At 37.8% G+C, this 26,772-nt stretch overlaps 3 protein-coding genes and 1 pseudogene across 3 annotated transcripts; 1 reads left to right on the plus strand and 3 right to left on the minus strand.

Moving 5' to 3' along the window:
- Window positions 1-10,242: 10,242 nt before the first annotated feature.
- On the plus strand, window positions 10,243-11,016 carry LOC147536950 (17.1 kDa class II heat shock protein-like). Its single transcript, XM_086643337.1, has one exon. It carries the CDS (start codon window positions 10,361-10,363, stop codon window positions 10,841-10,843), a length of 483 nt encoding a protein of 160 aa, XP_086499463.1. The 5' UTR covers window positions 10,243-10,360; the 3' UTR covers window positions 10,844-11,016.
- A 653-nt stretch (window positions 11,017-11,669) lies between these two features.
- Window positions 11,670-14,294, minus strand: LOC147536951 (uncharacterized). Its single transcript, XM_086643338.1, has one exon. The coding sequence runs from the start codon at window positions 13,920-13,922 to the stop codon at window positions 11,958-11,960; it is 1,965 nt and encodes a 654-aa protein (XP_086499464.1). The 5' UTR covers window positions 13,923-14,294; the 3' UTR covers window positions 11,670-11,957.
- A 675-nt stretch (window positions 14,295-14,969) lies between these two features.
- Window positions 14,970-19,975, minus strand: LOC147536952 (uncharacterized; annotated as a pseudogene).
- Window positions 19,976-21,055: 1,080 nt separating this feature from the next.
- LOC147536953 (uncharacterized) lies at window positions 21,056-23,129 on the minus strand. The gene is made up of 2 exons (XM_086639633.1): window positions 23,009-23,129; window positions 21,056-22,864 (listed from the first exon to the last, which is right to left on the minus strand). The coding sequence occupies exon 2, from the start codon at window positions 22,831-22,833 to the stop codon at window positions 21,226-21,228; it is 1,608 nt and encodes a 535-aa protein (XP_086495759.1). The 5' UTR covers window positions 22,834-22,864; window positions 23,009-23,129; the 3' UTR covers window positions 21,056-21,225.
- Between the last annotated feature and the right edge of the window lie 3,643 nt (window positions 23,130-26,772).

Here is a 26,772-nt window from a genome sequence, read left to right on the forward strand (position 1 = left end):
AAAATCCTAATATCGTCACTACTATCAACATCACCATTAGTACTAAAAAACTTGCAAAGTTTACCATCACTATAGTCTTAGTTTCGAGTTTTTAATGATGCCTCAAGATCTCATGGATGAGGTGAAGGAGTTGAAGGAGATGTCCTTCGACCAAGATGGCGATGCGAGCAATATGTCGGATAGGATAATTGATGTGGAAGATCATCAAGTCCGATTGATTTAGGGATCGTAGAGTTGTAGCTAGAGACCAACTACGATCGTCGAATTACGAAGTAATTCGCGGCTAACTTCGATCGGATCCTACAACGGGTTACACATAAGAGTGACAAATTGATCTAGGATATGATTAGTGGGAGTGAGGTATAATCATGGGAGTGTCCCATAAACATATCTCATAGGCCTAAAAAGGAATTAGGCAAAGAGAGTACAAAAAGGCCAAAAACAGGGTTTTTGGGCCTTAGCCGATTCGGGCACTTTTAGGGCTCGGATTGGGCTGATTTTTGGAGGGACGTTTCCTTATATTATGAACATTAAATCTGCCAATTTTGGCTGGGTTTGGACGTCATCTCCTTAGGGAATTGAGAAAATACCAATAGTTGCTATTTTCGACTATTTCCCTAAATCTTATTCTAAAGGGTGTTTTAGGAAACCTAAAAGGAGGTGGATTCTTATTAGGGTTCTATATAAACACTCTTAGGGCAGAGAATAAGGTGTGGAATTTCTCTCTAAGCTTTCTTACTCTACCACATCAAGTAGAGAGGAGAAAGTGAGCTAATTCCCATTACTATCTATCTAGTCAAAGAAGAAGGTGTTCTTCTATCCAACCACCATTGGTGTGCTAGCTATACAACAAGGTGGGAGATCAAATTGATTGCTCGTGTCCCAAGTAGAGGAGCTACACTTGAAGCTCTTGGTCTTCTTCAATCAATTCAACTAGTTCGAGGGAAAAGCGATTAAGGTAATCTACTATCTCCATTAGATTAACTACTAGTTTTGCATGTGATCCTGGGAATACTAGTGTAGACATTAGATGTCATATTTCCGCTATAAACACTAGTAGAAGGGTGTAAATCCCTTCAGTGGCGTCAGAGCCTCTTGCAATGAACTAGTTTTTGCTAAGAATCGAACTAGTTCATATTAGATATGATTGATAGTTTGATAAATTGAGTTTGTAAAAGTATTTTAAAAGTGTTTTAAAATTATTTAAACTCACAATTTGATAATATTGAATGGGATTCAATGAATTTCAAATTGAGAATCAAATTGATGATTAAAAGTGTTTTAAAAAACCTCAATTAGATTGAATTTCGGACTAATCCATGCTTGATTAAGTTGATAGTTATGTTTACATAAGAATTTGATTGATTGTGAATGGGATTCAAGAATTTTTCAAATAGATTTCAAAATTGTTCTTTGAAAAATTTCAAAAAACCTAGACTTTGATCCAAAATTGGTTTGATTAAGAGTTGTTTTTAAGTTTTGGAAACTTTTGAAAAACAAAAATTTGGAATTTTAGAAGTGTTCTAAAAGAAGTGTTTTGAGTTTTAGGAAACTCTCAAAACAAAATTTGGAAATTTTAAAAGTTTCTACAAGTTTTGTAAAAATTTTAGAAGTGTTCTAAAAGATTTCAAAATTTAGAAAAGTTTTAAAATTGGAAGTTAGCAAATAAGATTTGCACAACAAAAAAAAATTTTTTTTGGAAACTAGGGTTTTGAAAAACCCTAGTGTCCGGCCAGGAAGCTCCTGGATGCGTCCTCTGGACGCGTCCAGAGCAGCTGCTGAGACGCGTCTAGGACGCGACCAGCAGCTGCGACAGAAGCTTCTGGACGCGTCTTGAAGACGCGTCCAGAGCAGCTGTTGGGACGCGTCTTGGAGACGCGACCAGCAGCTGCGGAGGGAGCTTCCTGGACGCGTCTAAGACGCGTCCAGAGCACTCGACCAGACGCGTCTTGGAGACGCGTCTGGGAGGTTCTGGGTGTCTCGGACTAGTCCGAGACACCTAGTGCTGGTCCGGTCCAGCACCAGACACGTCTAGGACGCGTCCGGTGCATGGACTAGCGTCCTGGCTCCGGGCCAGGACGAGACCAGGCCTTGGTAGGCCTCGGCCAGGACATGCCGGCCCTATGGGCCGTGCTATGTCCGGACCTTGTCCGAGCCCTTTTTGGGCTTGGGCCGGGACTTGTCTAGGACTTGTCCCGGGCTTTTTCGAGGCTTTTCGGACCACGAAAAGGGACCATCATTCGAGTGGGAGTTTTTGCCAAAATTTCTTCCGATTCCAACCAAATAATTCCAAAATCAATCCGGGCCATCCAAGGGCCCAAAACGGATTTCTCTTTAAATTGATTTATGAAATCATTAAGAATCGAACCAATATTTTTTCCGAAATTGACCCGGGCTTTCTCGAGCCCAAAACGGAGTTTTTCTTAAAGATGATTTTAGAAATCATAAAAGATAAAACCGGAACGCACCATTAGTTGAATTCTTCGAATTTAAACTTAAGGTCCGTAATGTGATATGTGATGTCAACAAAAGTATCTCCCAAGATAATCATGCATATATAATTCTTAGCCTTGATATATTATATGATTGCATGTGATGTGAATGCGGGAAACTAGTATGGCCATAGATTTATTTCTTTATTCTTGTTTTAAGCACGGATGGGTGCATGCTTTGTAATTAATTTTAACTTCAAGTTTATACGATCTGCGAATCGTTAGAGTCTTGTAATTAGAGTTTAGGGTCTATGAGTCCATTGAAGAAAACTCAAGGATGGAATCCAAAGGCGAGTGGGAGAAATCAATGGAGGTTCAAAGATGGCGATCTAAGACGAACCGAAAGGCGAAACAAGAAGAAAACCAAAGGAGATTAGATCTTCTAGGTTAGGGGCCATACTAGGATCCATGTCTGCTTGATTTACTTTCTCGCGCGCATTTACTTACTTATTTACGCTTTATGTCGTGGATGTTAGTTAGGCTAAATAGTTCACTATAACAAACGCCAGACTAGCGTAAAAGTCCCCAAAAGTAATCTTGAGTAATCGCCTATCCAGATTAAGACACTCGTTGCGCCCTTGTTCGAGGAAGGTGGGTCGGCCTTCGCAGAGTACCTCCTCTACCTTGGGACAATGCGGGTAGGTCTATAGAAGAGGCCTACACGTCTAAATGGTTCTACTCAACGAGATCAGCAAGAGAGTCTTGGATACTCGAGGCAAAAGGATAGATTAGTCATTCATTAATGAAATCTATCAACCAAGAGTCATAAGGTATGATCAGTGAAGTAGTTCACTCACCCGGAACGACAGAGTCAAAGGGTAGGGCCTTCGTCCGCTTTACTCCGAAGAACTGGGGTCTTGGAATCACTTATTCAATCGGGGACGATTTTTATTAAATAATGTGGGAAAACTAAGTTTTTCAAAAACGATAACGAGTTTTAAAACTTTGCCATTACTTTATGTAGTTTTAAAGATGACACAAGGAAACGTGTTCGACCTTGAAACGTACCTAAGGAAGGTGTTAAACGAAAACATCCATGAAGGAAGGAATCGGGAGATACTTCAAATATTGGATGGAGAGTTTAAAAACAAGCTAGATGTCTCAGACTATCCATTTTCAAAATTGGATTTTTTGACTGCTAAGGAAATAGAGCATCAAGAGGATGATCAAAAGAGGGCAGAACCAGAATCAATGACTTCTCGGTTGTTATCAGCCATGGAGGCTACTCTCAACAAGAAACCTCTGAACATGGAAGTCCCCTCCATTACTCCGAAAACTGAGGATTCAATCCAAAGAAAAGCGAGAGTGGAGAGGTTTGATACAACCAGTAAATTATTGCGTATGCGCCTCGAGAAAGGAAAACCAGTAGGTCCTCATGTTCGGCAAATGATAGAACTTTTTGCTAAACTAGAAGAGCTGGGTTCTCCTGTTAGCCAATCGGCGGCTAATGATATGATCCTCTATTCACTTCATGAAGGGTTCAATCTATTTAAGATGAAATATGCGATGAATGGATGGAACAAGCCTTTAGAGGAACTTGATGCAATGCTTCAGGCAGCAGAACGACTAACAATGGACTTGGAGCCAAAGAATGAGATTCTTGTGGCTCAAGAGAACAAGAGGCAGAAGAAGACACCCGCGTTAAAAGGAAAAGGCATACGGATTGCTAAACCTCAAAACAAAGGTATTCATTCTACGTCAAGATGTTTCTACTGCAGTGGCAAGGGCCACTGGAAAAGAAACTGCCCTAAGTTCTTGGAGGACAAGAAGAATGGAACAGTGGCTTCCAATTCAGGTATAAACAGTTAACTTATCAAATACTGTAAAATTCCCAAACCTTGGTATATGATACCTAAAATTGCCCTATCATTGTGAATGGACAGGTGCAACTGGGAACTGAGTATTTGGCTAAGGAAGACAAGATCCAAGAGGGAGCAGAAGCCTCGACTGCTAAGGATGCTGAAAGGGATCGAAGTCTACTTTAGGCATTACTCTAGATTAATAGTTTTTCTAGTTTTTAACATCATCTCTGTACTAAGTATTACGGAGAATCAATAAAGAACTTTATTTCTAAATTGAGATGTTAATAAGTGCTAAATTTAACAAATTATACCAAAAGATTCTAAACTTGGTCAAAAACCTATAAGATAGGTTCATCCCAATCCAAAAGGGATGAGGACAACAAGTCCACTATAACCAAAACAATGAATCATACTGACAAGAAAGAAAGTCTTGAGTCAGAAACAGAGATTGATCTTCAAACATACTTCTAACCTATCCATATTTGGAATGTCCAAAAGGATTAAGATGAAGAACACGAATCAAACTCTATCCTCCAAAATCCATTAGTCTAGACATAGCTTCTCACAAAACTACCAAAATTCCGTCTAAAGCTAAATTTGTAAAAGCGTTACAAAACTAGCTAATATCTGACGCAATTTCTTTTGAAAGAAATTTGGGCTTCTTCCATAACCAATCAAGAGAACAAAGTGTTTGTTGCTCATGATAGTATTCTTCTAATAATTAGCACTAATTAATACAAGAATAAGTGGGAGAAAAAGGTACAAGTCGATTTAATTCGATCATGAGAAAAATCATGAAGAGTCATGAAGAACAATCATGAAACTTGTACAAGACGATTAAATTCGACCAAGAGCAACAAACTGCGGCTCCTCGGAAAAGGAAAGGTTAAAGATATGATCTTATAAACCCACAGCACAAAAGCGAATGTCATTCGCCGGAGAACTCTCAAAACAAATGAAAGTGTCTCTAAAGGAATATCTCAAAGTAGTTGAGAAAATTCCAAATTGTTGTTCAAAAGCCCTAAAAGGTCAAATCTCAAAGACTCAGAAAATAAAGGTTATTTCTGAAGAGATAAAAGACCTGCGCAGAAACGGAAACTGACTCTAGATTTTGGATAGAAGCCAAAATCATCGTGGAATCCATATCTCGTCAAGACATGAAGCTTGATAATTTAAGTCAACAGAAGACCTAAATTGGTTTTCCAAAATAGAAAACTGAGAAGGATGGAAACATTCATGTTTCCCGAAACGAGACAAGAAGAATAAAGATTCTTCCAATCAAGTTATGTCCACACGCATGCTTCAAAAATTTATCAACGGATTAAAAGCACGCAAGAGTTAGAATCTTCGATTCAAAAGGCAATCAAAGAAGTTTGATTCCTGAGGAATGAAGAAAATCTTGAATCACGAGTTTCAAGAAGGTAAGTGGGAGAAACAAACCTTCCGGGTCCGTATGCAGAGTACATACAAAAGATTGAGTACGACATAAGGTGTTGTATAACAGTAACGAACTGACTCAATAAAGGACCACACACAAAAGGATAAAATGCCATTTTGGGCATCTGAAGATCTATAAGCATAGATCAAAAGGATGATAGGATTAGAGAGACTCAGTACGCTGAGATGCTTGAGATCCGAAACAGAAAATCTAAGACTCGGAAAGTCTAAAAGATTTCGACCCAAAAACTCATGACAGAGGGCGTTGCAAAACTCGGAGTCTGAAAAGACACCGATGAGCTAGCACGCATGAGAGAGACATTTATGTTCGAAAACATAAAGTCAATCATGTTGGACATGATTAGCATTTAAACATCCGAATTCGGATTGGAAAACCGAAACACTACTTAGTACATCCTAGAAGGCTAAAGGATGAAGTAGTACAAAAGTTGAACATGTCATCGTAGCAAACTTCCAGACATGGAAGGAAAGTAGGCTAAAAGTGTTTTAAGCCGGGAACTGTTGCAAATACTACATAAAGAATTAAAAGCCTTAACTCTAGTAAAAGTTACTAGATATTATCAAGGTTGAAGTTAGCAATCTTCAAATTAATTGATAAAAAGCAAAGTTTAAAACCGACTACCACGGTAGTCAAACTAAACTGTCACCTAAGACATAGTATGAGATTCATACACAGTCTAAGGCATGAGGTATAATTTTAAACCTCGACAAGTAAAATTGAGTGGGTAAAAGGAGTTTTACGGAAGAGGTTCAGATTTACAACTCTCGTTATCAGAAATAATAGAGTTATTTCACAAGTCGTCTAAATTTGGTTTAGTATTTAAACGACAGTCCATTGATGATAAAACATTCCGAATAGGTTTGTCAGATACGTGATCTGATGAATGAAACCCTATTAAGTGAACTTGGAATATTTATTATCGAATTCCCTAGTCCAGGTCATTGCATGGACAACAATGACTCACGAAGACTAGTACGGGAGTCGATGGGATAGCGCAGTTTCATGGGCTATAGGAATGGTATATTTTATTCGACTACGTGGGTGTGTAAAAGGTTTATACACTGGATAACCCTCAAATGAGAAGTACATCACTCGTGATGAACGTCAATACTTCTCATAAAGACAATTGGAGAGATTCCTCAAAGCATGAGTGCTCCACTCATCTTATGTAAGGAATGCCCGACTTTGGTTCCGTTAAACGCCGCGCCGTAAAAGGAGGTTATAAAGACGGATACTGGGAAGGACAGGATAGACATGAAGTTAAGTGGGAGCGCAAGAATGGATTGTGTCACCCTAATCACATTAGGTACAAAGTGTCTCAAGGCCACTTGATGAGTAGCAACTGAAAATGCGTGGCCGCGCTCAAACGGATTAAAAGTTAATCGTTTGTCTTTTACAGTTGTACTCGGATATCAAGAAAGTCTGAATGACGTGACGTATCAGATGGGATACTAAATTGACACGGGAATCGAGGCATTGCACTTGTTCTAAGTTCAAGTGGGAGTCTGAAGGAGTTGAAGGAGATGTCCTTCGACCAAGATGGCAATGCGAGCAATATGTCGGATAGGATAATTGATGTGGAAGATCATCAAGTCCGATTGATTTAGGGATCGTAGAGTTGTAGCTAGAGACCAACTACGATCGTCGAATTACGAAGTAATTCGCGGCTAACTTCGATCGGATCCTACAACGGGTTACACATAAGAGTGACAAATTGATCTAGGATATGATTAGTGGGAGTGAGATATAATCATGGGAGTGTCCCATAAACATATCTCATAGGCCTAAAAAGGAATTAGGCAAAGATAGTACAAAAAGGCCAAAAACAGGGTTTTTGGGCCTTAGCCGATTCGGGCACTTTTAGGGCTCGGATTGGGCTGATTTTTGGAGGGACGTTTCCTTATGTTATGAACATTAAATCTGCCAATGTTGGCTGGGTTTGGACGTCATCTCCTTAGGGAATTGAGAAAATACCAATAGTTGCTATTTTCGACTATTTCCCTAAATCTTATTCTAAAGGGTGTTTTAGGAAACCTAAAAGGAGCTGGATTCTTATTAGGGTTCTATATAAACACTCTTAGGGCAGAGAATAAGGTGTGGAATTTCTCTCTAAGCTTTCTTACTCTACCACATCAAGTAGAGAGGAGAAAGTGAGCTAATTCCCATTACTATCTATCTAGTCAAAGAAGAAGGTGTTCTTCTATCCAACCACCATTGGTGTGCTAGCTATACAACAAGGTGGGAGATCAAATTGATTGCTCGTGTCCCAAGTAGAGGATCTACCCTTGAAGCTCTTGGTCTTCTTCAATCAATTCAACTAGTTCGAGGGAAAAGCGATTAAGGTAATCTACTATCTCCATTAGATTAACTACTAGTTTTGCATGTGATCCTGGGAATACTAGTGTAGACATTAGATGTCATATTTCCGCTATAAACACTAGTAGAAGGGTGTAAATCCCTACATGAGGAACCACCGTTAATGAAGGAGGCAACCTACATCAAGAAAGAAGATTCATTTGACTTAAACGTAGACATCGACTTCAACGAAACCATTGACTTAAACAAGGACATCGACTTAAATGAAGTTATCGAATTAAACAAAGACATTTATAATGAAGATAATATGTCTCTGGTAAAGAAATGTCATTTTCTTGTCTTCCTCTATGGTTGAACAAACGTTTTAGGGTTTTAGGTCGTTTTTTTCGTAAAGAATTTTCGGTTGGATCGACTGAAAAAGACAACAAATTTCGGTCTTAACGGCTGAAAAAGATGACAAATTTCGGTTGGATCGATTGAAAAAGATAACAAATTTCGGTCGAACCCGCTGAAAATAGTAATAAATTTCGGCTGAGATGGTTGAAATTAGACTGTTTTTTCAACCGCTCTGGCCGAATTTTTTTTAAAATTTTCAGTTGGTATTCATGAATTTTTATTTATGCTAAGCGAGATTTCTTTTATTTAAATGTCGCTTATATATTTTTCGAGTTACATCTTTGTTTGTATTCTTCATTGCAATATTGATACTTGAAATCTTCAAAAGTTACTTTAATTAGTGTTAAAACCCAAAAAATTTATGGAGAAATCAAGCAATAACAAGAATTACAAACTCTCTATGGAGATGAGTGTTGCGTTAGTCATCTAGGGCTTAGGTCGAACAGGATTCTCTCTTCTCTCTCGAAGGTTTTTAGTCGAACAGGAGGATACTCTCTCTCTCTCTTTTGGTCCAATATAGTTTGATGGGAGGGACCAAAGTATAAATTTGGAATATTTAAAAAAAATGTCTATCCCTCCCTATTCTAAAAAGAGTGCTCTCCCTATCTAATGCACTGCCTTTTCTAAAAAATGCTCTTCCTGTACCAAAACCCTTTTTTTTTTGGAAAAAAAAGACTATGTTGTCAAACAAATGATCTCATTAAATACCTAGTTCAGAAGTGGCCATAAATATTGGCGGCTTGGCGCGCTACACACATATAATAGTAAATATCCACCACTTGTCTCTTAATATTCACCGATGTCAACATATATCTTCGAATTATTTTTAAATTAAAAATAAGATAATAATAATATAACATTATCACTGTAAGTATCAATCAATTGTACAACGATATCCACAGGTATTTCTGAAATACCAATAGAAATATATTTTTTTCATAGGATGAGAATAAGATAATAACAATAATATATTATAATAACAAATATCCACGTATCACCCATCACTATCTATGGATGTTCGCTAATTTGAAAAGATATTTTTGAAATATTAGTAAAAACATGTTACGAAAAATGTTCATTACACACTCTGTCTTTTTTAAATCAATGTCTTGAAAGCAAGGTCCCAAACCGCGTTAATAATTGGGCCTATATTACGCATGTTAGAAAAAAAATATTCTAAAAATACCATAGGAAGAATTGAACTCTTAGTTTCTTGCACATAATCTAAACTCTTAACAATTGAGTTACAACTCAAATTTTATTATAAGATTGTTTAGAATATAACAATTATTTGACAACTGAAATAAAAATTCAAAATACGAGGCCCTTTATTATGAGCCAAAGCGGACACTTGAGAATCGGGTCGCCCCCTGCTCCAAACAACTCGAAGAATACCTAGAAAGCAATTTATCTATAAACTCAATATGTCGAAATGTCTACCAGATATTTTATAATGAACTAAATGCCTTGAATTGTCTACTAAAATATTAAAATGTTTATGGACCTAATGTTTAGAATATTCTACTCTCTAAAATATCATAAAATATCTTGAGAATTTGTCTACTCACATTTTGCCCATGAGTGTGAATAATTACCCACTCTCCCCTTAAGGTTTCAATGGGGTTGAACCATTGGGCTCACGAATTCTAGAGCAACCCAGGCCCAGCAAAAATGCTTATGTCACGAAACATCCACACTACTCTAGAAGAAAACCCAAGAAGCACCTAGAAGGTCCTAACTCCTAACCTTCACAAAATTTCCAGGACCTTCTTCCAATTCCACCACCTCTATATAAACCCAATTCTGGTTTTGGGTTTTTCAGATCAATCAAAGAGCAATAGAATAACACTAATCAAAGAGCAAAGAATTCACAATTAATTTCAATCAGAGAGACAATGGCATTCAGGCTAATGGGTTTTGGAGGGGATCCATTGTTATCAACACTTCATGAAATGTTAGATGGACATGAATTCTCAGAATCAGAGAAATCGAACCCAACAAGGAAATATGTTAGAGATGCAAAAGCAATGGCAGCAACACCAGCAGATGTTAAAGAATACCCAGATTCTTATGTGTTCATTCTTGATATGCCTGGTTTAAAATCTGAAGAAATCAAAGTGCAAGTTGAAGATAATAATGTACTTGTGATAAGTGGTGATCGTAAGAAGAAAGAAGAAGAAAAGGAAGAAGGGGTTAAGTATTTGAGAATGGAGAGAAGGATTGGTATGTTAATGAGGAAATTTGTACTTCCTGAGAATGCAAATGTTGAAGATGGAATTTCAGCTGTTTGTCAAGATGGGGTTTTGACTATTACTGTTAAGAAATTGCCTCCTCCTCAACCCAAAAAACCAAAGACGATTCATGTTCAAATTGCTTGAATATGATGAGACTCAAAGCTGTGAATTGGGATATATCATGAATATGTAGTTTTGTTGATCTTTTGGGTTTGTCTTATGTCTTTGTGACTTGTTTAGTTATGGAGTATGACTTATGGGAAGAAATAATATGTTAATGGAATCTTAAGTTCTCTGCTTTCTTGTGGCAACAAGTATACATGATCGGTCTCTTTATTTAGAATTATAGACTTTTACTTGAACAGCCTGAAAAAGAAACATCAAGAACATGTGAGAGGAGAGACAAGCAGAAACGAGTCAAGTACACTTTGTTCATTTTGTTCTTGTGATGTTATTGGATATATCACATAAAGAAAGATCATATTTAACATTAACCTAACTAGACACCAAATACTCTCATCAAAAAGACACCAAATAACAAATTTCATAACAGAGAACAATCTCCATATTTCACTCAATTGATATGGATTATATAATAGAACAATCTTTGATTATCCCATACCCACATGATGGATTTAAATTTCATGACAATGTCAAGGCTGTGCATACCTCACATGACCTAAATCTTCTCCATCAAGTAAACAAATACCTATCTTATCATCTACCTAACAAACACATGCTATTGTACAGGCCTCCAACAAATCATATTCTCTTATATTCTCTTTCCTTGGCTTTTTCTTCTCAAGCATGACACAATGACGGAAAAACAAGGTCGGCGACCGGACTCCACCCAATCCGTCCCCGGCCTCTAGGGGTCGGAACCAAATTTGGCCTGATTAATTTCACCTTAGTTTTTTTGAGCATCCAAAAATTTCTCCTTTCTTATTCAGATATGAAGACTACTTCAAGATTAACCAAAAAAAAATTTTGATAGTGCATTAGTGTAACTTTATTAACTTAATTCTCTACCCATCACAAGATTCTGAACCCAACCCAATCCCAATTGAACATATAGCTTTAATAATGAAACCTATAACCCACAAACTCTCCTCTTTCTCATCACTCTTAAATATAAAATTTCAATACAATTACTTTCCCACTCTAAAAAAAATGAAAGCAATCAAATTAATAAACAAGTCACTTGATTTTCTATGTATAAATTATTGTAGTTAAGAAATTAAACCAAAATACTGATTTTTCAAGTTGAATTATCATGGGCCTGGGTTGGATCTAAAGATGGGCTTGGGCTTGATTCTAAATGATCATCTTGCTTTGCTTTGATTGAATTCATCTTTTCCATCTTCAATCCTTGTCTGAATCTAGCAATGAAATTATCAGCTTTATTATTAACATCTGGACTAGGACAGAATACTCTTGATGTATTTGAATCTGAACCGTCCATTTTTGGTGTTGAAATCGGAGATTCCTGGTTTATTTGATCTTCAAGATCAGGTGAACTACCACGAGAATTCTGCCTACTCTGTATCTTAACAAAACCACCACGAACAACAAATTTCATCTCCGGTATTTTAAACGGCGGTGGAGGTGGTGGTGGTGGCATCGGAATCAATGGAGATTGACCGGCACTCTCTAAAACCTCGTCGCTTGGATAGTAACTGTTTATCTTTGTTGGTAACGGAGGTCTTCCGGGAGTTACCGGTCTTCTCCGACGAGATGAATCTGGTTTCGATGCTTGTTCAGTTTCAGTGGAGTTGATATGATTCCTCCGTCTTGACTTCGCCGGAAGTGGTGGTGGAGGTGGCGGTGGCGTGGTGGGATTTACTTTCTTGTTCTTCAAGTTCTTATGATTTTTTTTGAACAAGTGAAGAAAAACTGAAGCCGGAGGTGGTGGTGAAGGCGGCGGCGGTGGTGGCGGAGACGGTGGTGGACCAAAATGTTGAGGTGGTAAAGAAGCAGGTTCATAAAATTGGAAAATATCATCAAAATTCTCTTTGCTTTTCTGCTTTCTTTTCTTCTTCGTTTGATTATATAAAGAAGCAAGAGTGTTCTTTATATCCTTAGCCGTACTACTTCTCTTTCTATCGCTTTTACCAATCTTCTGATCTGAACGATCAGATCTCGACCCTCTTGACGCCGCCGATAGCGGCGGAGGCGGCGGAGACGGCGGGCGTTGTTGTGTGACCGTAGTTTCTGGTGATCCGGTTTTCATCATCTCCGTCTCCGTTATGTCTTCAACTTTTTCTTTACCAATCGCGTTGAATGTCCGTTTCTCTTTTCGCTTAATCCTGGCTGCTGCTACTGCCACTGGCGGCGGCGGTGGTGGTGTTTCCGGCGTTGTTTCTGAAAGCAATGGTGCTTCTGTTGCCGATGTTGTCTCCTGCAATGGCGGTGGTTCTGTTGAACTTGGTTCCTCCGTCGGCAACGGTGGTGCTTCAACCGAAGGTACTGGTGTTTCTACTGATGGCGGTGGTGGTTCTGATTGTGAAATTTCTTGTTCCTGAACTACAAATGTCTCAACTGGGGCAGATCTGCTAGTAGTGAAGTAATCAATTTCAGGTTCAGGTGGTGGATGAGGGCGGCGCCGATGAAGATTACTCGAAAACAAAGACGAAGAAGAAGAAGAAGATGATATTGATTCATATTGATAACTATCAAGATCGATATCATCAAAGAATCGTCGTCTTTCATCAACAACCGGAATCCACGAAGTTTGTTCTCTTAGATCTGGATAAGAACTACTATTTCTCCTCAATCCATTACGACTAGTAAAACTATCTAATCGATTGTAAATCGTTTGATTAGTGGGATAATCAATCCATGGTTGATGACGATGAGGAAGGGGAGATAGAGGAGGTTCCTCCACCACTTGAGGCGGCGAAGTAGAAAATCTATTGCCGGCATTACCACCAGAACTACCACCATCTTCAGTTTTCCGACTAAGGAAACAACAAATAATAGCGAAAAATACTAAAACAAGATTAAGACTATCCCAACTCTTTTTAATCAAACTTGGTTTCAAATATTGAGAAGTGAATGAAAGGAAACAAGGTATAACAAAACAAATTAAGAACAAAGCTGTAATTAATAAGATTATGATGAAGAAACCAGAACTAAGAATGAAATCGGAAGATCGTCGACGAACCGGATTATAGGAAGAGGATTGGACCCAAAATGGTGGTGCATCTTCTTGTTCTTCTTCCATGGATTTTTAAGGAATTTTGTTTGATTTAGCTTTTAGGTTTTGGTAATAATGGAGTGGGGTAAAGTTTGCTTTTTGAGCTGTTTTTTGTTCAAGCAAGTATTTGTGTTCTTGGCTTTGCTTTGCTTTAAGTGTGTATTTATGTATACAAAGTAACAGCTGAGAGTGAGATGTCCTAAGATGCTCTCTCTCTCTTCAGTTTTTGAAGGGTGCCTCTAAAGGCACCTTGTCCTTTTGCTCTCGGGCTGCGCCTCTCCCGTGGGCCTCGGACTGATTGGGGCAGGACGGCAGGTCCAAGTACCCTCAGACTACCCCAATCCGACGTGGTGCTACGAGTGAAGGCAACCCAAGAGTAAAAAGGAGGGGTCCTATGGACACACCCTTGTCTGAATCAGAAGACCAAAAATTTTAAAATTAACCCAAATGAGTCATTCAAATGAATCAGATGTCACGAGTCAAACAAAAAAGACAGTCTGAATCTTACTCAAGTCCATTCAGATCTCGAGTCGAAATTAGATATAACAAAGTACTACCTATCTAAAACACAATTACTTGTCGAAGAAACTGCAAAGGAAGTTTGTACCACTGAAAGAAGCAAATGCTCAAAGAAACATTCGTGAACGAGGTGAATCTGAGGTGAAAACCCCAATTACTTACCCGTTGCTGCTGCTTCTGGATTTTGTGTTACCAAGCAGCAGGAAGCGGTTATCTCTGCAGTCTTTCTCAGAACAGATTGTTAGAGTAACAGCTAAAAAGAAGTGAATATACTGATGACAATTAGGGAAGATGAATATTTACAATAAGCGTAATGAGGCATCAGAAATTTGGGAGGTAAGAAAATCTTAAAGTGCAACGAAACTCTCTTTATTGACATATTACGTATTAACAATTGATAATTGTTATCTGGTTTGTAAGTTCTGAGATTACTTAGACGACCCACGTGTTTGTCGACTAACACTAACAAAAACGAAGGTCAAGATAGTTCTCGAAAGAATAACACCATACCTACAGGCCTGGCTGTAAATGAACTGACCAGAATAAGAAGCTACTTGTTCTCTTGTTTAATCTGTATAATCGCTCAATATATAAAGATGGGAACTCAGATTACTATTTTCAAGTGTGAAAGGTCATCCATTGGAATCTCAAGACCCATGAAGTCAATATCTGGTAATGCATCATCATCGATATTCAATTTCAACCATGAGTCTATATCCTGCCCTTGCCCATCCAAACCGGGAACACTTAAATCGTCGATTCCAGGGAGAGGCAGTTGAGATAAATCAAGGCCCTCAGGATAGTTCGATGTTTCCAAACTTGAGCTCATTTGGGTTTTAGTATTAATATTTGGATTAACCTCGTCGGAATTCGAAGCAGGAGCAAATGCTGCTTTTGGTGGTTGTTGAGTCTCACCAAGAAGACCATTGATAGATGCAGATAACTGGGCAGTTGCCCTTGATTTTGGCTTCCTCCCACCTTTGGTGTTGCCTAAAGATGGGCGACCAACTTTAGCTCTAGTCAGTGTCTCTCTTTCTGCCTCTCTCCCTCGCTCGTGTCTCCTTTGGCGCCATTTGAAAGAGAACTACTTGTACCTGAATGGGGCCTTAAAGAAGTACTAACTGTTCCATCAACAACATCATGAAGCATTAACTCCCTCTTCTTTACTCTACTTAACCCTATTTCCTCTTTACCACTTGCTTTTTTAACTGAACCGAAATCATCAGAATAATATTTCCCAAGGCTATCTGTGATTTGCACTGGCTTTGAAATCAGAGAAGAAATGTGATGTGTGCCTGTGGGAGATTCTCCCAATGAAGCAACATCTTTAGAGAAATGTAACTGTTAAATAAGTATAGTATTTATCAAATGCAAAAGAGTAACGTGACAACGAACCTGAAACCCTAACTTCTGAAGTGCAGGTCGGAGTAATAGCGTGCAGATTGGACGATTCTCCTTGTATATTATTATCAACAGATTCTGAAACCTTCAAGTTGTACGATCCAGATCGGAATAAGTCCAGAAAGAAAAGCTCATTAAAGCAACTTTCACCAAAATCTTCCAACTTTCGACATCTTTCTAGTGTGCGCTTAACTAAAGATAAAGTAGCTTTCTTTGCAATTTTTCCTGGGGCTCTTCCATATGAAGCATTTGGTCCACAACATCGAAGGAAGAGAGGAGACTAAATGTCACAAACGTGCAATATTGCATGAGGAGCCACTTAAATGAAGCATGACTGTTCATTTGAGACCCTAAGAGTTTCTAACAAAGATATGCATTTGGCATGTCGCTGCTACTTCATCAAGAATTCAGAAACTACTTCTGCACTGAAGCAGAAACTGTCATTTGATTCTCAAACCCCCAGTCCAAAAATTACATTATAGAAATATTTAAATTCGTTTATAAACAGTGTCATGTTACCATATATTTGTTGTACATCAATTCTACAAGTTTGTCAAAAGCACGGCACTCGATATCCCTGTTTCAGAAAGAAAAAAAAATCATACCATCAGTAGGTGCAATAGACTTATCCAGATCATCTAGAAATTGAAGGCAACAACCACAGAAGATTCAATAACGATAGCTTTAAACGGAACACACAAATAACATTATCTTCAGATCAAGTAGACAAAAGAAATTACTTTTTGAAGAAGCTTCTCCTCTAAACTGCTGATATCTTCACTGATCTCATCATCTTCTCCGAACTTTCAGAAGAATAAGAACTCCTCATCCACTGAATATTCTAAGCTGAGGTATTCATAATAGAAAAGATATGTTGCATAACGGAAACTATATACAAGAGTACGTCACAGAGTGTAAATTTTGAGATCAAATAGAGAAGGAACCTAACTGGACATAACAAGTCTATAAGTAATGTATAAAAATTCAGTAAAGAAAACCTACCACTAGTTCAGGAAATATTCCAAATTCCAATACTCTGAAACTCAAGAAGAAGTCTTTCATCCATGGACATCTGGCTGTACTCAAATTGAGAACAAGGCATATTAGGCAGAACATCTTGGTCTACGTGAAACCCATTTAGAGGACTTCTGAAACTTGAGATGACCTGAGCATCGGGCCACCATTAAAATCAAACTCATCGTGCTGGATCCCGTTATGGTATCTTTTAGTAGCAGGCTTCCTAAGATTATTTGAAACGGGGTTATCAAGGGCCTGAAGATTTCCTAATGAGCTTGGATTTAAGAATCAAGTTCCAAATCTGCATTCAACTCAAGTCCAAACCTATTGACACCAAACATGAGGTCATCACCTCCTCCATAGCAAAACTCTTCATCCTCTGAAATGAAAGCCACCATAAGCCTCTGACAAAGAGGAGTTATTTTGTCAGTCCCCCTTCTTGGCACTAACTGCTCTAGCTTATGTTCGGGATGTTTTGATTCCGGAGATCGGGTCCAACATTTCCCTGAAATAGAACATGAAAAACCAATCTAGACGATAAAATACAAAGAAAGATAATCAACAACAAAGATAATGCTACTCAAACTTTACATTATAATATAAAATATGTTCAAAGATGAAACCTCAGTTGTCACCTAATGAGGTAACAATAATGTAAAACATCCAAGTCATTATGACGGAACAGTCCCAAGTGGGCTCGCCTTTAAACCATGTTCAGATATTTACACACCAAAATCAGATGATTGGAGGTACAATTCCTCTCCTACTATCACGTTTGAATCAGGTTTGCTTGGATATTAATATTTGCAAGAGATCCTTTCAAGCCAATATCATATTCATTACACACAAAAAAGAGGAAATCAGTATAAATAGCCACACAATAAAAACGCCCTAGGTAGTAGGTACTAGCATTAATATTTATATCACATGCTCTTAGGATAGGTATTACTGTTGTTTCCTAATGATACCGGATTGGTGATGCTGTTAACATAAAAAATACATATTTAGTGGAAAATGTACCAGGTAGATGGTAGTGAAGCTGAAGTTAGTTGTATGTCATCCAAAAGAAGTTCCAGTTATTTTAAACCTCAAAACTCAAATGATGAGACTAAGCTGAGAGGTTTAGACTTCAGGAGTAATTATGTAAGTCGTCTATGTAAATGGATCGACCTTTTTCTTATATGGATTACCTGCTCCTTCAGATTGGCTATATCTTTAACTGAGATGACACTAAATAGTGGCTCCATTTGTCTCCAGAATGAACTGGAACAAGCATAGCCTGCAGAAGACAACTAGTAAGTCAATGAGAATATTTCTATCTGATGTTAAGAAACACTGAACATATGAGAAGCGAACCGGGATTTAGAGCAGCTTTTGCAGCACCCAATCGTTCTTCTTTATGGGTTTCTGCTGACAGATAATGGCAACATACAAGTAAAACAAAGAAATAAACAAACTAACGAAGTTTATAATGGAACTTGAGTAGATATGCGAGATACCAACAAAACCTTGTGCTCCACTATTCACTGCATGCCTCGGACGTGTGTAGGCCCTTCGTTGAGACAGCTTCCTAATTGGTGGGCGACCTACTTTACTGGGTCTAACAAAAGAACACAATAGATGAGCAAAGCAATGACAATTGTGAACAAAATAGAAGTAAATGCAATAGGATTAAGAAGAGAAATGTGTAACCTTTCTATCTTATCACAACCAAGTCTTGCATTTCTGAGCTGTTGTTATGTAAATGCATTGTCTAGCTTCTCAACTGCCATTGATGAACCAGACCAAGCAGAAGTACTGCGCTAATCGTCCTTTCTTGTCTCCGAAGTCCGAACAATATATGCAACACTTACATCTTGCATCTGATTCTTTCTTGATGATGACACCACAGCTGCAACTTCGTGGACATTCTGTCTAGCTTTCTCGTATATCCTGTAAACCTCCTTATGCTTATCACTGGATCTGATTTCAGAAACTCCTGACTCCTAACTTTCTGATAATGCAACTGAAGAAACCTCAGAGTTTGATCTACCATGTGCAAAGTATTACCACGTGTGCGCCTTAACCCGATTACATTCTCTCAGCATCACCGCTCATTTTACCTATGGTAAACCCTCCATCATGACCGGCAAGACATGGAATACATTTTATCCTTCTCGCAGGGTTTTGTCTCGCGGCTTTAGCCCACTGACCCGCTGGCAGTGTTGTTATTGTGCATTTGCGGCTGGTAGCTCCATCAACAGCATGAATCTTGTTTCGACTCTGGGCCTGGGAGACCTCCCGATCCCGAGAACTCCAGCTGGATGAACATGATGGCTTGCGTACAGTAAGTGAACTTGACCTTGGTGTTGTAGTTGACGCGTTCATCTTTATGGTTGAAACCGGAGTAGCAGGACTGTTACTTTCCCGGATATTTAGTCTGGATATTGATGAACAATTTAAGGTCAGATAAACTAGACTATATATGTAAGAATAAGAGTAAACTCCTAAATTATAAATCATATAGAAACTCTACTGTACTAAAAAAAAAAGATTTACAAGAAGAGTCTTCTGCATACTTGTTACTGACTCAGGTTGAACTTTTCTTTATCCGAACCAGAAAGGCGATCACTTTTATCATTCAAGAGAAAACCATTGCTCTGGTCAGTTCTAGGTCTGGAAGTATTAACAAATCTGTACAATCATCAGATAATATGAAAGATGGTATAAGAGAGTGATATTGCATGTAATATCTACGTCTCTTCTTCAGGAACCCAAAGATTGTTTGGACTTTAATCACTTACAAATGACAATGTCATCATATACATTCAGTTAATATTCATAGACGGCTAAATCTGTAGCAATATACCTGAAGTCATGAGCATTGCTTAACCCTCATGTATAGTGTCCTTGACCCGCTTAACCCTCTCCAGAGAAGCAGGACTCAGCCTGGTTGTTTTAGAACCAGACTGAGTATCATCGAGTGAAGCATCAAAAGAAGTAGGTATGATCCAATTAACTTCCGCTTGGAGAGAGAGCTTCTGACTCGCAGGCGTCAGTATATCAAGAGGCAAATTACGAAAAAAAATTGGCATGTGCCCTTGTGATAATGAGGGCCCATTTCTTAACATGTTAGAACGTGATGAAAGCATCCGATTATCCATGCCTTCATAGGAGCAACCTAACTTATCAAATGAAGTAGCATTACCAATTCACCATTGTCTGCGAGGAAAATTTTGCTTATTTGGGATACCAGATGAGATGTCGAATTTGTTGCCGCCTACCATTACATTTAATATCTCCAAACCTTTTCAGTCACAAATGTAAGATATAATGTGATGCATACCAGGAGCAGCCGATCATAAGATCCTAAAAGAGCAGAAGCATAAACAGCTAAGCACCAGTAGCAGTAGCAGTTGGAATACAGCAGAAACAAAAACCAGTAACACGTTCCAGTCAAGAAGGCAAGACATTTCTGGCAACTTCGTACTTCATGAGAAGAAAAGGATGGATTAACTGAAAACCTTGCATTAGTAACAGAAATATTACATTTTAGACCTCATACGTTTCTGTTATAACGGACAAGATTACAATCTTATTTTACGCAATGGAGTAACAAAACGTAATCTTGCTTAAAACATGGGGTAAGAACATCCCCGGTTATGAAGAGTGTTTCAAATTCTTAAACTTAAACCCTAAACATCTGTAGTGATAACTGGTTTAAGGACTTTGGTAATTTTAGCATGCTTTCTATGTAAAAATAGATAAACCCAAAAGCCATACGCTTTGTTCTTACTTATTGGTTGTAATCTCGAGATACTTGATCTTATTTTCATGCTAACTAAAAGACAAGCCCTACAATTAGTTTTCGAGAAAACTATCACGAAAACGCAGTGATCACTGTGAAATCTTCAAGAAATCAACGTACTTCCAAGTTTATGAAGAAATACCAACTCAATTAAGCTATAATTAAAAGTCAAAATTCACTTAAACTAATCAGAAAGTGCATTTAAAATCCTAATAAACATAATCCACCCGATGAATAAACAAAACTACAAACTTCAGATTCTATGAACTAAACCAAAAATCAATTCTGATATAAACAACGATCCAACAAGCTTAAACTACTAAATTTGAAGATTGAGTTAATAAACAACAAATAAAACACCAAAAATGAAACTACGATCAAATAAAATCCTACCAAAATAAGAATCAATGAGACCCTTAATAGAGAGCAAGATAAGTTTTCTTCCAACAAAATTTGAGCTTATATTAAAAAGGCAAGTTCTTTTAAATTGTAATTGAGAAAACTAAACAAAATTTAGTACTGTAGAAACAGTAGAAATAAAGTGAAATGTTATTCTCTGAGTCTCTGGTTTAACAAATTCAGAGATCTAACAGTGACTTCCTCTCACTACAGAGGCCGACACACGAAACCTCTGTCGACCATCTTCTCTACTAGTTCTTCATGCTTCTTGATCTGACCAGCTTTCCTCAACTGCACCAAAACCAACTCATAAACTGGAGAAGTAGGTTTCAAGCATTTCTCCTCAATCATCTCTGTCAAAAACTTGTAAGCTCTATTCCAATGTCCAATCCCACAAAACATTGATATCAGAATAGTATAAGTATTCACATTCGGTTCAACTTCATTCTCTTCCATTTCTTTCTTCAACTTAAGAACCATATCAGCTGATTTCGAATCTGCAAACATTCTCATTAGTACATTATAAGTCATTGTATTTGGCTTACAATTCATCTCCTTCATTTTACCAATCATTCTGTGAGCTCCATTAACATCTTTCAACTTCAAAATAGATCGAAATATCTGATTGAATGTCGATGCATTTGGACTACATTCTTTCTTCACCATTTGATTTAAAACTTTAATTGCTTCATCAAGATTACCATCTTTACAATGAGATTCTATTAAGAAATTGTAAGTAATTGTATCAGGTGGACATGATAATCTCTTCATTTGATTATAAACCTGTAAAACTTTCTCTGTTCTACCTGCTTTAGCATGAACCCTCATTAGATTATTGAATGTTATCGAATTTGGAGCACAACCCCCATCAATCATCTCCGAGAAAACATCATGAGCACGAGAAATTTGCCCATTTCGACATAACCCATCGATTACTATACTATAAGTATACACATTTGGTTGAATTTGAGCTTCTTTCATTTCAGCAAACACTTTCTCTGCTTCAACTATATCACCAATTTTGCACCACCCATGAATCAAACTAGTATAAATTACAACATCTGGTTCGAATTTCTCTTTCAACAAATCGAAAAACGATTGTGCTTCAGCTGCCCTTTTTTTCTTACTCAGAATACTAATCACAACAGAAAATGCAATCTTATCAGGTTTACATCCATAATCTGTCATTCTATTAAAAGCATGAATAGCTTCAGCAGCTAATCCAGCACGAACATAACGTCTTACCAAAATCGAAAAAGTCGAAATTGAAATTTCAACTTTGTTTGTTTTCATCAAATCAATAAAATACCAAGAAAGATTGAAATGACGAAGCTTTCCTGAAAGATCAATCATTTCATGGTAAGCTTCAGGTTTGTGTTCAAAATCAGGACGGTTGATTACCCAATTGAAAAAAGTTAGGGTTTGTAAAAATGGAATTCCATGACGAACTCCACCACATTTTTCAATTACCCGACGAACAATGGCGGGAGAGATTGAATCGTTAGTGGAGATCTGAGAGAAGTCGAAAATGAGATTGGGGATAGTGAAATTAGGGTTTGGAGGAGATGGGTTTGGATCAGGGTTAGGGTTTTTGCGGTCGTGGTCTTTGATAAGGGAATGAAATTTGTCTGCAAGTAGGGTTTCTGTTGGAGAAACTTTGAGGTTAGTAATAAGATCATTTTCTTCTTCTTGTTCATTTAAATCTAAATCTGGAGCTGAGGAGAAGTAGTAAGGTTTAGGGTTTAGCTTAGAGAGTAGAGAGATAAAGTGTGGTGAAATGGGTAATCGTAAAACCTTCGACTTCAGGAAGGACATGGCGCCTCTTTCTCTCTCTATAAAATTTCAGCTGGAAGGTAAATAATGGATAATTTTTTGAAGAAATTGACACAATGGAGGTAAATTTCAGCTGGAGGTTTTTTTTTACTGCTGTTAGAAACCCTAGTTCGATTTCGCGCAAAGATTAGGTAAATAATGAAAGAGAAGAGTTTACCTGGAGACGAGAGAAAGAGACTCCCTGCTGTAGTAGAGAGAGAGACTCCATAAAATATTTTCTGTTCATAAACAGAAAACAAAATTTTCTGGAAAGAAAAAAAAGGTGGTTGGGAAAAAAATCTATTTTATTCAAAATTGAAGAACAAAGTAAAATTTTATCATAAAATATTATGACAGATTGATAGGTTAGGCACTGTGAAAGTTCAAAATGTATTCTGATAAATATGTGATTTCTAAAGAGAAAGAGAACATATTCTTTGAAACGATTTCGTCATATCATAATCAATAACAAGTATGGATGATTTTGGTGGCCAATACGCGGACAACCGTTTTTCTTATATGGACAACTATTTTCGGGCCCGATGCGAGTCAACTATGCTTGACTTAGTTGACTTTGATTTAATAAAGGGACAACTCCATAAAGTCTTAAATACTAATAATTAGTAACATGTGGACGACTTACAAAAATAATACTTAAAGATTGAAAACCTAAACTGTCTTCTTCTTCATCTTCTTCCTTCTTCTTAGTCTTATTCTTCTTTCTTCACTTCTATTAAAAGTAAATTGTAATTTCTACCATTTTTTTTTATCAAACCCTAGATGGATGAAGAAGACAAAATCTCTTCTTAGTCTTATTCTTCTTTCTTCACTTCTACTAAAAGTAAACTGTAGTTTCTACGATTTTTTTATATCAAACCCTAGATGGATGAAGAAGACAAAATCCCTCAATCTGCACATGAAGAAGTTTTTCCAGACGTTTCTATAATAGGCATTAATGACATTGATGAGGTAAAACAGAACATAACTTGCAACGAAAATCTGGCAAAATCGGACAATTTTCCAGATTTTCGTAGCAACTTAGCTTCTGTTATACCATATTTTCGTAGAAAACCGACGAAAATATTGCATAACAGAAGCTAAGTTGCGACGAAAATCTGACAAATTTTCTGATTATGCCAGATTTTCGTCGCAAGTGGTGTTCTGTTATGCCATATTTTTGCACAACCCGAATTACCATATTCATCTTCCTCTTCACCATCGTTTTTTCAGAGTAGGAACCAACAGATCCATCTTCGTCTTCCACATCTTCTCTGATTTTCTCTGCCATCAGTACCATCTTCTTCTTCATGGTTGGTTTTAGAGCTTTAGGGTTCTAACCTTTGTCTTTGGAAAAATTTGACAACAACTCCCTTGCCTTTGTTTGATGCCATAACCACCAATGCTTCTCCAAGGAATTTCTCTCTCTACAAATTTGGGTGATGATGAAGAACAAGTAATAGAAGAGATGAAGACTAAACTAACCTAGGGTTTATGGAGAAAGAGGGAGGTCATCAAATAATACATCTGATTCTAAGAGGACTTGAGTGAAAATAATAGAGAGTTGTCCCCTTAAAAACTGATGTCCATATAAAAATTTAATTTTTTTGCGTTGTCCACATAAGATAGTTGTCCATATAAGAAAAAGGGTTGTCCGCGTATTGGCCACCATGATTTTTAGTAGAAAGGACAGTGAAGATGATACGAGAGTAACGAGACATTCAAACATGGGAGCTGGCAAACAAGAGAGACACACTACGAAGGGTACGAATGTCTCGAAAAACTCTTTTAGATTTTATACTAATTGTGGATTTTCTGATACACTTACTGTGAAACTACTATTACTCCGCAAACTTGTGGACTATTTGCTTATTTATCACCATCTCTAATGAAATTGTATGTTTTGTCTAATTATACAGGCCACTGTTTTGGGAAAATCAGAAAAGTTTACGGGAAAGACGGGAGAAAACTAAAAAAATAAGAACCAAACGCACCCTTAAGTTCGCCCACGGAGAACCAGATCTCGTATGGTCGTCTGATTTCCAGACGAAACTAGATCGGTTTCGTCTGGAAACTAGAAATCCGGCGAAGGGGTTCCTCCCCCTTCGCCGGAGTTAGAGAGAGATAACAGAGGGAGAAGTGAGAGAAGAGAGGGAGGAGAGAGGGGGGAGGAAGAGAAGAGAAGAGAGAGAGACACCTGAAAGTGTCGCAAGGATTTTTATGGAGGTCGCCGGAATTTCATAGAGGTTGCCGGAGAAGAAGAAGAGGGAAGAAGTTGAAAATGAAGTGTTTGGAGGAAACAAAAAAAACTTGTTTTTACCCAAAACTTATTGCCCCGGAAACTTTGCATATTTCTCCGAAACACCGACCATTATATATAGACCTAGCTTAGATGGATTTTTAGACTATACTTCCATAGAATTAAAGTTCTGAACGAAAAATCATTTTCCGAAAAAGGTTGTACTAAGATCTACTTGAATTTTCGATATTTAGATGAAGGAAATCATCAAGAAGTGAGAAGTCTATACTTCCGAGGAGAAAGGTTTATTTAGCAAAGACTAAATTTTTTTTCTTTTTGGTGAATAAAAGTACCATTAATAAAACTGTTTCCGTAACAAAAAGCATAAAAGGAAACAAAAGATAACACTGGGGTATAACAGCACAAAGGCTATCTAGAGGGGCTAATGCTAAAGAGGCCAGCTCGTGGCCCATGACGTTAGCAGTTCTTCTGCAGCACAGAGACTAAATTGATCCAATATAAACAATAAATCTTTTCAGTTAATATTTTGGTTTGATCCTTTGTTGTAAACATTTCCGGTTAATATTTTGTTCGTGCTCAAAATAAATAAATCTTTGAGTTAATTCCTATTTGGCCCCCTACTTTGTGACCAGCTTCAAATATGCCCCCAAATTTATGTAAATTCAAATATGACCCCCTATTTTCAGACAAATGTCATAACTACCCCTCCTATTTTGGGAGCCTTTGAATTTTGGGAGTCCCGAGGCTTTTCTCAATTCCAACGTCGGACTCCCAAATCAAAATAATATACGTGTGCCAAATTTTGATTTTAAATTTCGACTATAAATTGTTAGAGTTCGACTATGAATTAAAATGTGATATTATTCGAGAGAGATAATTTCATAAAGATAAACACAAAAAAAAAAAAAAAATTTAGAAAAAAAATACTCAAAAAAAAGGTACTTAAAATAATAACAAGATAAAAAATTACCCCAACGGTCACATTAGGGGCTGGGAGCCCCCCAGCCCGGGAGCTTGGGGCTCCCAGCCCCACCAAGAGCCAAGCCGGGCTCCCGGGTTGGAGGCCCAGGGAAAAATAATAAAATAAAGTGGGGTGGATCCCCATTTTAGGGAATCCCCCCCAAATGTGACTGTTGGGAACACCCCAACGGTCACATTAGGGGTTGGGAGCCCCTCAGCCCGGGCTCCCAGCCCCACCAGGAGCCAAGCCCCGAGGCTCCCGGGTTGGAGGCCCAGGGCTGGGGCTCCCAAATTCAAATTGGGAGCCCAAACCCCCACCACATTGGAGTCGGTTTAAGGGCTTCAATAAATAAATAAAAACTAATATTAAGGTGTTGCTTGTTTTTCATTTTTTTTCAAATCTGAAAGTCAGATATTTATTTTTTAATTTAAGAAAATCTAATTAGATTGTGGTCTGAATGAGCTGAAAAAGAGCCTACATATTTCAGATTTCAAAACAAGTACGAAAAGAGGCTCTAATACTGAAATAGGTCAAATGGCCCTTATACCCTCTCTAATTTACAAAAAAATTCTCATCCAAATATTTCACAGCACCCATTAGGACCACCGCCACCAGCTAAGTCAAACCACCACCACCACCTAAGTCAAACATCACCACCAAAGTCAAACCACCACCAACACCAAAATCAAACCACCACCACCACCACATAAGTCATATCGCAACC

The sequence above is a fragment of the Eschscholzia californica genome, unplaced genomic scaffold (genome assembly GCF_041429995.1).
Source record: "Eschscholzia californica isolate CP2 unplaced genomic scaffold, dmEscCali1.0.p SCAF_5, whole genome shotgun sequence".
Classification (NCBI taxonomy): domain Eukaryota; kingdom Viridiplantae; phylum Streptophyta; class Magnoliopsida; order Ranunculales; family Papaveraceae; genus Eschscholzia; species Eschscholzia californica.